At 47.2% G+C, this 12,694-nt stretch overlaps 1 protein-coding gene across 1 annotated transcript in view; it reads right to left on the minus strand.

The window, feature by feature from the left end:
• Cnpy3 (canopy FGF signaling regulator 3) overlaps nucleotides 1-9,706 on the minus strand; it is a 15,939-nt gene extending 6,233 nt beyond the window's left edge. Inside the window, exons 1-2 of the mRNA XM_008829112.3 lie at nucleotides 9,453-9,706; nucleotides 4,696-4,819 (exon numbers count right to left, since the gene is read on the minus strand). Of these exons, the coding sequence (XP_008827334.1) occupies nucleotides 4,696-4,819; nucleotides 9,453-9,600 (272 nt within the window). The 5' untranslated portion in view covers nucleotides 9,601-9,706. The remainder of the gene's footprint in view (nucleotides 1-4,695; nucleotides 4,820-9,452) is intronic.
• Nucleotides 9,707-12,694: the final 2,988 nt, after the last annotated feature.

The following is a 12,694-nucleotide window of genomic DNA, read 5'->3' on the forward strand; positions in this document are numbered from 1 at the left end:
TTTTTTTTTTTGAGACAGGGTCTCCCTGTAGCCCTAGCTGTCCTGGAACTCACTATGTAGACCAGGCTAGCCTTGAACTCACAGATATCCGCCTGCCTCTGCCTCCCGAGTGCTGGGATTAAAGGCGTGGGCTACCACACCTGGCCATTTCTTTTGGTCTTTTTGGGACAGGGTCTCCCTATAACTACAGCTGGCCTGGAACTGGCTATGTGGATCAGGCTGGCCTTGAATTCACACTCTGCCTCTGCCTCCCTAGTGCTGGGGTTAAAGGTGTAAGCCACCACACCTGGCTTATTTTTACTTTTAAATAAAAAATGTATTTATGTTTATGTGCATGTGTCTGTGTGTGTATATGTCCCATGTGTAGAGGTATCGGTAGAGGACAGAAGATGGTGTTTGGAGGCCCTGGAGCAGGAGTTATGGGCAGTTGTTAAGTTGTCCAATGTGGATGCTCAGAACGAAACTCAGGTTGTCTGCAAGAACAGCCAGTGCTCTTAACCACTGGGCCATCTCTCCAGCCCCTACGTTTTGAGGTACCAGGGCTCAAACCCAGGACATTATGCATGGTGGACAAGTACTCTGACACTTCGTTTTTTTCTTATAAAGCAAAATGCACCCTTTTTTTCCTTCTTTTTACAAACAGGACTTTTAATTTGTCACTACTAGAGATTCTTGGACTTATGGCTCCTATCAGCTGGGTCAGCCTGAGCACCTGCATCGTCATCAGTTCTGTGTCGTCATTCCAGGATTACCACCTTCACCAGGAAGTGCCACAAGTTTCCCAATTTAAACTTGAGCTTCTTCGGCATTTTTCACTTTTCTCATTAAAAAAAATTATTTTTACTCTATGTGTATGAGTGTTTTCCCTGCGTGTATATATGGGCATCATGCACCCATGTGGTGCCCACAAAGGTCAGAAGAGGTGTGGGACCCCCAGGAAGTGGACTTACAAACGATTGTGAGCTGCCCAATGTAGGTGCTGCGAACTGACCCTCTGAAAGAGCAGCCAGCCCCTCATTTATTAACCACTTCTTTGTGTGTGGTATGTATTTATGCACATTCATGTGTGTACATGTGTGCAGGTATGTATGTATGCATACACATGTATGGAGGCCCGAAGTCGACATCAGGTATCTTCCTTGATCAGTTTCTACCTTATTTTTTGAGCCAGGGTCTCTCACTGAACCTGGAGCCCACCTACTAGGCAGACTAGGTGTACAGCAAGTTCCAGAGCTCCCTCTGTCTGCCTGGGATTATAAGTGAGCACCACCATGCCCAGATGTTTTTGTGAGTGTTGGGGATCAAACATCAGAGCATCATGCTTGCACAGCAAGAGCTTTCCAAGTTAGCCATGTCACCAGCCCATTAACCAATTCTTTCAAGTCATTTGTCAGCACCTTGCAGTCATGATTTCTTTCTTTTTTTTTTTTTCTTTTTTGAAACAGGGTCTCCCTGTAGTCCCAGCTGGCCTGAATTCACTATGTAGACTAGGCTGCTCTTGAACGCACAAGATCCACCTGCCTCTGCCTCCAGAGTGCTGGGATTAAAGGTGTGCACCACCACGCAGATCTGTTATGCCGAACATAGGAGGTCTTAGGCATCTGGTTTGTATTTTTTAGTAAAGCCAACACAGAACTGATGAAGTCAATAGTCACCCATAATCTTGATCAATGTGAGTTTCAATCATGGTATAATTACATTATATTGGTAAAATGTTTTGAGTTCCTGAGTTCCTGAGAGCAATTTTGCCAGGCCTAGCTTGTTGAGACAGGGACTCCCTGTAGTCCCAGCTGTCCTGGAACTATGTAGACCAGGCTGGCCTTGAACTAACAGAAATCCGCCTGCCTCTGCCTCCCAAGTGCTGGGACTACAGGTGTGCACCACCATGCCCGGCTTTACTTATTATTTTTATTTTATGTGTATGAGTGTATTGCCTGCTTGTATGTGAGTGCACCTGTGTCGTGCAATGCTGCAGAGGTCAGAAGAGGGTGTCGGAGTGCCCTGGAACTGGAGTTAAGGATGGTTTGTAGCCACCATGCAGGTGCTGGGAATCGAACCTGGGTTCTCTGCAAGAGCAGTCAGTGCTTTTAACTGCTGAGCCATCTCTACAGCCCCAATAATCAATTTTTTAAAAAATTTTATTTATTATTTTTTTTGCCGGGCGTGGTGGCACACGCCTGTAGTTCCAGTACTCAGGAGGCAGAGGCAGGCGGATCTCTGTGAGATCGAGGCCAGCCTGGTCTACACAGTGAGTTCCAGGTCAGATGAGGCTGCAGGGAGACTCTGTCTCAAAAAGGCAAAAAAAAAAAAATTTTTTTATTTATTATTTTATGTTTATGCGTGTATTGCCTGCACGTAGGTAAGGTAAGTACACCCATGTTGTGCAATGCCCGTGGAGGACAGAAGAGGCCATCGGATCCCCTGGAACTGGAGTTTCGGACAGTTGTTAGCTGTCATGTGGGTGCTGGGATTCAGACCCAGGTCTTCAGGAAGAACAGCCAGTGTTCTTAATCGCTGAGCTATCTCTCCAGCCCCTAACCTAGATAATCTCTTACACACATGCCCAGAGCCCCCACCCCCGTAACTCTAGATTCTGTCAAGTTGACAATTATAATTAACCCAAGCCAGCTATGGTGGCACATGCCTTTAATCCCAGCACTCAGGAGGCAGAGGCAGGTGGATCTCTGTGAGTTGAAGGCCAGCCTGGTCTTCATAAGAGTTCCAGGCTAGCTGCAGCTGCAGGAAGACCCTGTCTCAAAATGACAAAAAATAAATAAATAAATAACCATGACACCAACATCATCCTCCCTCAGCCTCCAACAGCTGAATTACAGGTTTGAAATACCATGCCCAGCATGTACCTTTTTTTCCTTGTTTCTTTTTTGTTGTTGTTGTTTTTCCTTCCTTCAACGTAGTTCTGGCTGACATGAAATTGCCAGGTAGACCGTGCTGGCCTCAGACTTGCAATAATCTTCCTGTCTCTGCCTCCCAAGTGCTATGATTATAGGTATATGCCACTTTGCCTAGACATGTATCATTTTGATAGCAAAATATCACCTTTTTAAGTTATTTTAAAATTTATCTTTATGTGTATGTCACGTGTTTGTGTGTCTGTTTGCATGTTTGTGCCCTCTGAAGCTAGAGTTAGAGGTGATCATAAGCTGCCTAAGGTGGGTGCTAGGAACTAAAATCAGGTCAAAAGTAGCAAAGCTGACTACCTCATGTCATTTTTTTAAAAAATATTTTATTTATTATTTTTATTTTCTCTGTATGCATGTATTGCCTGCATGTAGGTAAGTGCACCTGTGTCGTGCAATGCCTGTGAAGGACAGAAGAGGCTGTTGGATCCTCTGGAACTGGAGTTACGGACAGTTGTTAGCTGCCATGTAGATGCTGGGATTCAAACCCAGGTCTTCTGGAAGAACCACCAGTGTTCTTAACTGCTGAGCCATCTCTCCAGCCCCCTCATGTCATTTTTTAAAATTAGATTTTCTTTTTTTTAATTGAATACGTATGAGTGTATTGCTTGCATGTATGTAAGTGCACCTGCGTCATGCAATACCTGTGGAGGTCAGGAGAGGGTGTCAGATTTCCATGGACGGTTGTCAGCTGCTATGTAGGGGCTGGGAATTGAACCTGGGTCCTCTATACGAACAGCCAGTGTTCTTAACCATTGAGCCATCTCTCTAGTCCCTAAAATTATATTTTGTTTATTGTGTGAGTATATATGTACATGCCATGGGGAACTGGTTCTCTCCTTCCACTGTGTTGATCTCAGGGATCAAACTCAGGTCATCAGGCTTGGTAACTACCTTTACTCACTGAGGATAATCGTAACAGAGGCTGGTTTTGTCTTTTTTTTTTTTTTTTTTTTTTTTTAAGACAGGGTCTCCTTTTAGCCTCAGCTGGCCTGGAACTCACTATGTAGACCAGGCTGACCTCAATCTCACAGAGATCTGCCTGCCTCTTTCTCCCAAGTGCTGGGATTAAAGGTATACCACCATGCCTGGCTCTCTTCTCATCTGTTTTTAAATATCTTTTTTTCTTTTTTTTTTTTGGTCTTTTTGAGACAGGGTCTCCCTGTAGCCCTAGCTGGCCTGGATTCACTATAGAGACCAGGCGGGCCTCGACCCCACAGAGATCCGCCTGCCTCTGCCTCCCGAGTGCTGGGATTAAAGGCTGTTTTTAAATTTCTATCTGGCAAAATAAAAAGCTAATAATCCCAGCCCGGCATGGTGGCACATGCCTTTAATCCCAGCACTTGGGAGGCAGAGGCAGGTGGATTGATCTCTGTGAGTTCCAGGCCAGCCTGGTCTACACAGTGAGTTCCAGGACAGCTGGGGCTATAGGGAGACCCTGTCTCAAAAAGACCAAAAAAAAAAAAAAAAAAAGAAAGAAGAAAAGAAAAAAAAGCTAATAATCTCAAATTACCAATCTTTTGTGAATTTCACTGGTCCATAAAATCCTAGGGGCTGGAATCATCAGTCTCACTTTTATAGATGAGGTTTCTGAGGCAAAGAGACAAGGAAGGATTTATGAAGGTCACCTAACTCGCTGGTGGCAGAATCAGAAGACAAGTCTGAGTCCCTTGACCAAAGCTGACTTCCTTCTAGTGGCTTTTCCTGGCTAGAAGGAAAACGGAGCCACAGTCCCCTAAACAAAGCAGGCCAGGCTATGAAGTCCCCATTCACTTACGACTTGGTGTACTTGACTCCAGAGGCCTTCCGGTCCAGGATGCCATAGCCTGTGTCAATCACCTCTTTGGTTTTGCCAGTTTCCTCAAAAGCTGACTTCAGCTCCACTGCGACATATTTGCACACTGGGGAGGAAAGAACAGCATAGTCCACTGAGTGTACAGAGCCTCTGCTGGGCGGCCAGGGCAGCAAAACAAACCCAGGTGGGTGTTCCTTTCTCATCTAGGCCTAAGCAATATACAAGGCAGGGAAGAAGCTACCCCCTCAGGCCACCAAGTGGCGTTCACTACCAATGTCCATTCCTAGCTTCTTTTTGCACTTCACCCCCATCACTTTATTAAGAAAAGGCACAATGGCCAATATCTGTAATCTGAACTTCTTGGGAAACTGCGGCAGGAGAGTTCTGAGTTCAAGGCCCACCTGGGCAACACAGTCAACAAAGAAAAATTTCAAAGAACAATAAGCAGGGCTGGTGAGATGGCTTAGCGGGCACACAGACTGCCAAGCCTGAGAGCTGAGTTCAATTCTCAGGACCCACAGACCCACTTGGTGGAAGAAGAGAGCCAAATTCTGTAAGTTGTCCTCTGACTTCCACATGCACACCGTGGTGCATGTGCACACACAAATAAATAAGTAAATAAATAAATAAAATTTAATATAGAAGTGGTAGCACATGCCTTTGGTCCTAGCACTTGAGAGGCAGAGGCAGGTGGATCTCCGTGAGATAAAGGTCACCCTAGTCTATGTAGTGAGTTCCAGGCAGATTCAGGCTACAGGGAGACCCTGTTTCCAAAAATAAAACAAGGGGCTGGAGAGATGGCTCAGTGGTTAAGAACACTGGCTGCTCTTGCAGAAGACCTGGTTTGGTTCAGTTTCCAGCACCTACATGGTAGCTAGTAACCATCTGTAACTCCCATTTCAGGTGACCTGACACCCTCTTCTGATTTCCATGGATACTGCACAACACGGGTGCACTTACACACTTGAAGGCAAAACACTCATGCACATAAAATAAGCAAAACAACCAAAAATTCAATTATATGAACAAAGCATTCTTCTACACATTAAAGATGAAGGAGCACAGTGAACAATTCTAGCCTTCCATTTGTATTCAGCAGTTGCTAAGGCTTTGCCACAACTGCTCTCCAGTATTTGCGGTATATATTTCAAATATTCACACATACATCATATACCTCTTTCTATCTGCACTTACAGGGGTCCCTGAAGTGTGTGTGCGGTTCCTGGATTTCTTCTGTGTTGCCTACTCTGGTACTCTGTATAGGCTGGGTGCTTGCTAACTATGGTCGACAGGTTCATGTGTATAATTGAGCATCTGATGTCTATGATCAGAATATTGTTTGCAGGCTGAGTGCCATCTGCACTGTTTCCACGCTGAGAGCCGAGTCTGGTCGAAACCAATTTACCACAAAAATAAACACACTCCCTGAAGGGCTTGCTTGGTGAAATTTTATAGAACAAGTACATTCATTGATGGCTTAGAAAACTTGGAACACACAAAAGTTCCAAATTATAAGCTGGTGAGGTCAGAGTTTGCAATGCACCTAAATGGTCTCATGGCTCTGGTTCTCCATCCTGGGCCATCTGGGCTCCCACCCCTCTCTTGTCTGTGCTCCAGCAAATTCAGCACTGTTCTGCCTCCTCTGCTCCCTTCTCCCACACCCTCAACATGTGGTATCGCAGAAGAGGAAAAGAGGAGGTTCCAAATATCCTTTCTCTTATATCCATCAACCACAACCTTGCTTCCCAACTCTTTAAACATCACTTCTTCAAGACGCCGTCTGGGGAGCCTTCCTGAATCAGACTTGGAGGAGACTCATGGCACAGACTCCAGACCCTCATGGACATTCACCCACTCTTTTTCTGGGCAAGTTTTCCATCCTTTGTGCTGAGGCCTGTTCTACTTAGGCTACTGAAGGCAAGCTTTGTGAGCCAGACACAATCAGCATTTAATAACAAAGGTGTAATAATAATAAACAAATACAGCATTAAGAGAAGCCTGAGGGTCCAAGTTTGCCAAACCACTCTGTGACTGAAAAATCCCTTGTAAACTAATCTTCACCAATTACAAGTTTAGGCTGCAGTGATCTCTAAGACCCTTGCCAGCTTCATGTGTCAGAGACAGTGAAGGTCTAAGGAAAAGAAACTCAAGCTTCCTAGGCTGTGAGGTCCCTCTCTCCTCCTCTCTCCTCTCTCCTCTCTCCTCTCTCCTCTCTCCTCTCTCCTCTCTTCTCCTCTCTCCTCTCTCTCTGTTGTAGATGTGCATCCATGTTTCCGTGTGTGTGTGTGTGTGTGTGTGTGTGTGTCTGTGTGTGTGTGTGTGTGTGTGCTTGCTTATAGAGCACAGTTCAGTCAGCTGTGGTCAGGATGTGGACAAGTAGATCTGGGAACAAGGCCTGAAGGTAATCCTTATGCCAAGAAACTTCTCTTATGGAGATTTGTAGTTAAAATGGGCAAAACTCAATGTCCTCTCTCCTCTCTCCTCTCTCCTCTCTCCTCTCTCCCTCTCCCTCTCTCTGACAGGGTCTCCCTGTAACTTCAGATGACCTGGAACTTGCTATGTAGACCATGCTGGCCTTAGTATCACAGAGATCTGCCTGCCTCTGCCTCCCAAGTGCTGGGATTAAAGGCATGTGCCATCACGTCTGAGTTAGGCTGTGATATTTTAAGGGAAGCAGCAGGGGCTCTTGGTTCTCCAACAAGGAAATAATAAACCCCAATAAATGTCACTAAAGTGGGAGGAGAGCATCCTGGCACAGGCTAGATCCTTCTCTGGGTGCCCTGCCAATGAGGTTAGTATCTCTAAAGTCCTAAAGTCTCACTTAAAACTGCTAAGTCTGGGGGCTGGAGAGATGGCTCAGCGGTTAAGAACACTGGTTGTTCTTACAGAGAACCGGGGTTTGAATTCCAGCACCCACATGGCAACTAACAACTGTCCGTAACTCCAGTCCCAGGGGATCCCACAGCCTCTTCTGACCTCCGTGGGCACTGCATGACATGGGTGCACTTACCTACATGCAGGCAATACATACATACACAGAAAATAAAAATAATAAAATTAAAACAACAACAACTACAAAACCCAGCTAAGTCTGATGACCAGAGTTCAATACCAGGGCCCAAAGAGCAGGAGAACTGACTCCTGCAAGTTGTCTCTGACCTTCATACACGCCCCACACACACTAAAGCATGTGTACCCCCCAAGCAAAATAATTTAAATTAAAAAAAAATTTTTAATTTTATTTGTTATTTTTATTTTATGAGTGTATTGCCTGCATGTAGGTAAGTGCACCCATGTCGTGCAATGCCCGCAGAGGACAGAAGCAGCCATCAGATCCCCTGGAACTGGAGTTATGGACAGTTGTTAGCTGTCATGTGGGTGCTGGGATTCAAACCTGGGTCTTCTGCAAGAACAGCCAGTGTTCTTAACCTCTGAGCCATCTCTCCAACCTCCAATAATTAAAAAATTTTAAAAATCATGTGTATGTGTATAGTGCATATGCATGTATTCACATGCATGTGTAGTTATGCATATGGAGGCCAGAGGTGTTTTCCTCTACTGCACCTACCTTACTTTTTTCAGACTGGCTTCTCACTTAAACCTGGAGCTTGCCAATTTGGCTAGACTGGTCAGCAAGTTCCTGAGATTCTCCTGTGTATGCCTCCCAGAGCTGGGATAACAGGTGCATGCATCCCACGTTACATTGCCTGAGTTTTTACGTGAATGCCAGGGATCTGAACTCAGGTCCTCATGCTTGTGCAGCAATCACTTTACCCACTGAGCCACCGCCCCAGCCCTTATTCTCACTTTTAATCACTCAAATGAAAGGATTATGTGTCTCAAATCACCCACCCCCACTTCCCAGTGCTTAGGGAACATCTGGCCTGGTACAGGCTTTGAATTCATATAAAATGGATTTGCAGCTTCCCTTCTTGGGGGGGGGGTTGGGACAAGGATACAGAAAGGAGGGCGTAACTATAAAGGTCTGAGGAGAAAACTGAGAAATGTCAGGCAGGACAAAGGGAAGGCCCTTCACGGTCACAGACCCCGGAATGGCTGTCTCAAATTGTACCTGCACTCCTATGTCTTGGGGGCTCACCATCCTCTATTATTAACATCTTCCTTAGTTGTGAATCCCCAAAGTGATCTCTAGATCCTTCCAGTCTCCTCCCCCTCGCCTCATAGCCCCTCTATTTACACATATACCAAAAGCATTTTTTTTTTTGGCTATCAGACAGTGCGGATAAATATCGGAGACCAAGTCCCTCAAGCTGCTATTCGTGGGAGCAAAAGATAAACCATACACAGATGGGGTGGTAGTGAGGGTACACAGCTGAGAGTTTCTGGTTCCTTTTCTGAGTCATATGGACCTTTTCAGTTCCTCAAACTCGCCCTTTTGCTCCTTGGCCTACAGGGCCTCTTCACTGGCCACTGCAGCTGTGGTTTCCGTTGAGTGGGTCCCTCTCCACTTTTCATTTCCTGCCCAACTCCTAATTCTTCTCCAGGCTTCTCAGCACAGCCTTTCCTCCTCCCCACCTCCTGGCTGGATCAGCAGCCATCCCCGCAAAGCTCGGATCTTTCGCTTATCCGCGCATCTCAGGACTCCCAAGCACAGAGTAGGTGCAGTGTAGAACCCTGAACCCAGCCCCAGCCATCCCATCACCCAGGCCCTCAGTCCCCACCCCCGACCCCGCCCCCGGCAGGATACGCCCCGCGGCCCCGCGGCCCCGCCCCCTCACCTTCGCATTTACTGGGCAAGCGCACCCAGTCGGTCTCCTCCGCTCCGGCGCGGGTAGGGCCTAGCTTCGGGGCCGGTGGCGGCAGCAGCAGCGGCAGCAGCAGGGGAAGCAAGAACCAGCGGGGCGCGAGCACGAACATCGACTCCATGGCCCAGCCGGACCCGGACTCTAGCGGACCCGCCAGCGCTTCCTCCTGCTGCGCGCCGGGAGCAGCTTCCCCGGGCCGCTTCCGGGACTGCACACGTGCCTCCGCGTAACCACGGCAACAGCAGACCTCGTAGGCCCCCTCCTCCGGAGGCCCGCGGACCGCGCAGCCAATGGGCTTCCCCGGTGTTAGCGTTCTAGCGAATGGGAAGACGAGGTTTTTTCCGCCTCGGCCAATCAGAGGGCGGATGGTGGCTTCTGTGCTCTATAACGGCATTTTTTCCGCCTTCTAACGGAGGCTCTGGGAGAGGCCGGACTCGGGGTGGAGGAGCCCTGCTTTGCGCTGCAGGGCCCCGGGTTCGAGCGCTCTTGTCCTGGAAGGCATAAGGACTTTCTTCATGTTTTTTTTTTTTTAAATTTTTAAAGTTTTTAAATTTTATTTTAGGGGGGAATGGAGGGACATGCTACAGCAAGCATGGAGATCAGAAGACAACCATTTGGGTTCCGGGGATCGAACTTAGTCCTCAGCCGGGCGCGGTGGCGCACGCCTTTAATCCCAGCACTTGGGGGGCAGAGGAAGGCGGATCTCTGTGAGTTTGAGATCAGCCGGGTCTACGTAGTGAGTTCCAGGCCAGCTGGGGCTACTGGGAGACCCTGTCTCAAAAAAGACCAAAAAAAAAGAGAAAAAAGATGTGTATGAGTGTATTGCCTGCTAGTGCACTTGTGTCCTACAAGGCCATGCAAGGCTCTCAGAGGTCAGAAGAGAGCGTTGGATTCCCTGGAACTGGAGTTACAGATGGTTGTTAGCCGCCATGTGGGTGGTGCTGGGACTCGAACCCAGGTCCTCTACAAGAGCAGACAGTGCTCTTAATCACCATTTCTCCAACCCCCTTTTTTGGTCATTTTGAGACAGGGTCTCCCTGGAGCCCCAGCTGCCCTGGTACTCGATTTGTAGACCAGGCTGGCCTCCGTCTCACAGCTATCCACCAGGTGGCAGGGTCCTTTACCTACTGAGCCATCTTGTAGGCCATCTTCATGGTTTTCTTCATAAGGCTGAGAACGCAGAGCATAGTTTGTTGCTGCCACTCAGACACTTGGGGGGTGAGGGCAGGATGACTCAAAACAATAAAACAGTGACCATTATTTGTCATTGTGAAAATTAGACCTAGAAACTTCTGCCCCTGGGGCTGGAGAGATGGCTCAGCGGTTAAGAACACTAGCTGTTCTTGCAGAAGACCTGGGTTTGAATCCCAGCACCCACATGGCAGCTAACAACTGTCCTTAACTCCAGCTCCAGGGTATCCGACAGCCTCTTCTGTCCTCTGCCGGAATTGCACAACACCGGTGCACTTACCTACGTGCAGGCAATACACACATACACATAAGACAAAAATAAATAAATTAATTAATTAAATAAATATAAAGAAACTTCTGTCTTTGAACTGCAATTTCTGTTTGATGACAAAATGACCCCCTTAGCTGCTCTGCCAGACTTGCCTGTTGTTGGGAAGCTCAAATCAATTCATAGATTGAATTAAGTTTTTCAGAGCAGGCCAGGAATATAGGTCCATGCTAGAGCACTAGCTGACATCATAAAGCCCTGGTGTTCTGTTCCCAGGACCATGTAAACATACGTGTGGTGGCACATGCCTGTAATCCTACCACTAAGGAGATGGAAAAAGGAGGATCAGAAGTTCAAGGTCATCCTTGGCTACAGAGTTCAAAGCCAGCCTGGACTACATGGGACCGTATCTCTAAAACAAAACAAAAACCCCCTAAGGTTTATGGAGCAGATGGCTAAACATTCCAGCATTTTCAGTGTGTAATCTCAGTCCTTTTCTTCTACTGTTTATTTGTATTCTGAGCTTTCAGAAGGCAAGAATTTGGCTTTGAGCATTTATATTTTCCTTCTGCCTCATACTGCCAGATACTGGGATATACTCTGTAAGACCCTTGTTAAGAGGGCCTTTCTGACTGGGGATGCAGCTTAGTTGGTTGAGTGGTTGCCTTGCATGTGTGAGGTCCTGGATTCAGTCCTTCAATCCCAGCACTTGGGAGGCAGAGGCAAGCAGATCTCTGTGAGTTCCAGACCAGCCTTGTCTACATAGCAAGTTCCAAGGCCAGCCAGGGCTACATAAGGAGACTTTGCCTCAAAAAAATGAAAGAATTCTCCAGCAGCGTGCGTGCGTGCGCGCGCGCGCGCGCACACACACACACACACACTATTTGAGCCATGTCATTTGGGTATGGTGTGCCTGCCTATATGTTAATCACTTGGGAGGTGTGTTATACTCAGGCAAGAAAGTTACAGATCACCACCACACACATAAGCCAATTAAAAGGGGAAGGAGTCCTTTATTGATTAGCGCATGACTGAGAGTGGTTAGTAACTCAGAAAAATCTCTCAGCACTGAAGCCCGTGTACAGAGTTTATAAAGGCAAAACTGGCAGACATAACAGTTTGAATCAGATAGAGGACAGAGAGATCTTGCTGCAGTAGCTATTTTGGTTAGACTTTAGCAGTTATTTTCGTTATACTTCTAGGCCATAGGCAGGGTTTTGAAAAGCCCCAGATGTGTTGCTGGGAGAGGCTCGTGGCTGGGAAGAATGCCGGAGCAGGCAAAAACCTGAAGTCAAGACTGGCCCAGGACAAAATGGAGTTTTTCTGTTACTTCAGGTGATGGCAGAAAGATCAGGAGTTCAAGACCAGCCTTGTTCTAAAAAGAACCTCTGGGACCTGGAGATTGCTTCAGCTCGCCTCTGAGCTCAGCTTCTCTGAGGAGCTGTCTGCAAATGCAATTTTACCTATAAAGCCCTGTTCCCCTTGTATTTCCTTCCTAAAAGTTGGCTATTTTTGCTACCATATGAAGACTTCAAAGGACTGAGGGCCGAATCTGACATCACTTTCTAGCAGCTGTGTTAGTAACGGCATTTTGGCTAGGCAGGCGTGGGTTATGTGCCACTGCACGTGTACATGCAAGAAGTCCTCCCAGGGCTCTCCACTTTTTCTAGGTTCTGTTAGATTTGGGGCAGCTCAGAGGCTGGCCACTCCCCTGACTCACATAGACTGAGAAGCCCTCTGGGGAGACAACAGAGAT

Source organism: Nannospalax galili, unplaced genomic scaffold (genome assembly GCF_000622305.1).
Source record: "Nannospalax galili isolate Female #2095 unplaced genomic scaffold, S.galili_v1.0 scaffold653, whole genome shotgun sequence".
Classification (NCBI taxonomy): Eukaryota; Metazoa; Chordata; class Mammalia; order Rodentia; family Spalacidae; genus Nannospalax; species Nannospalax galili.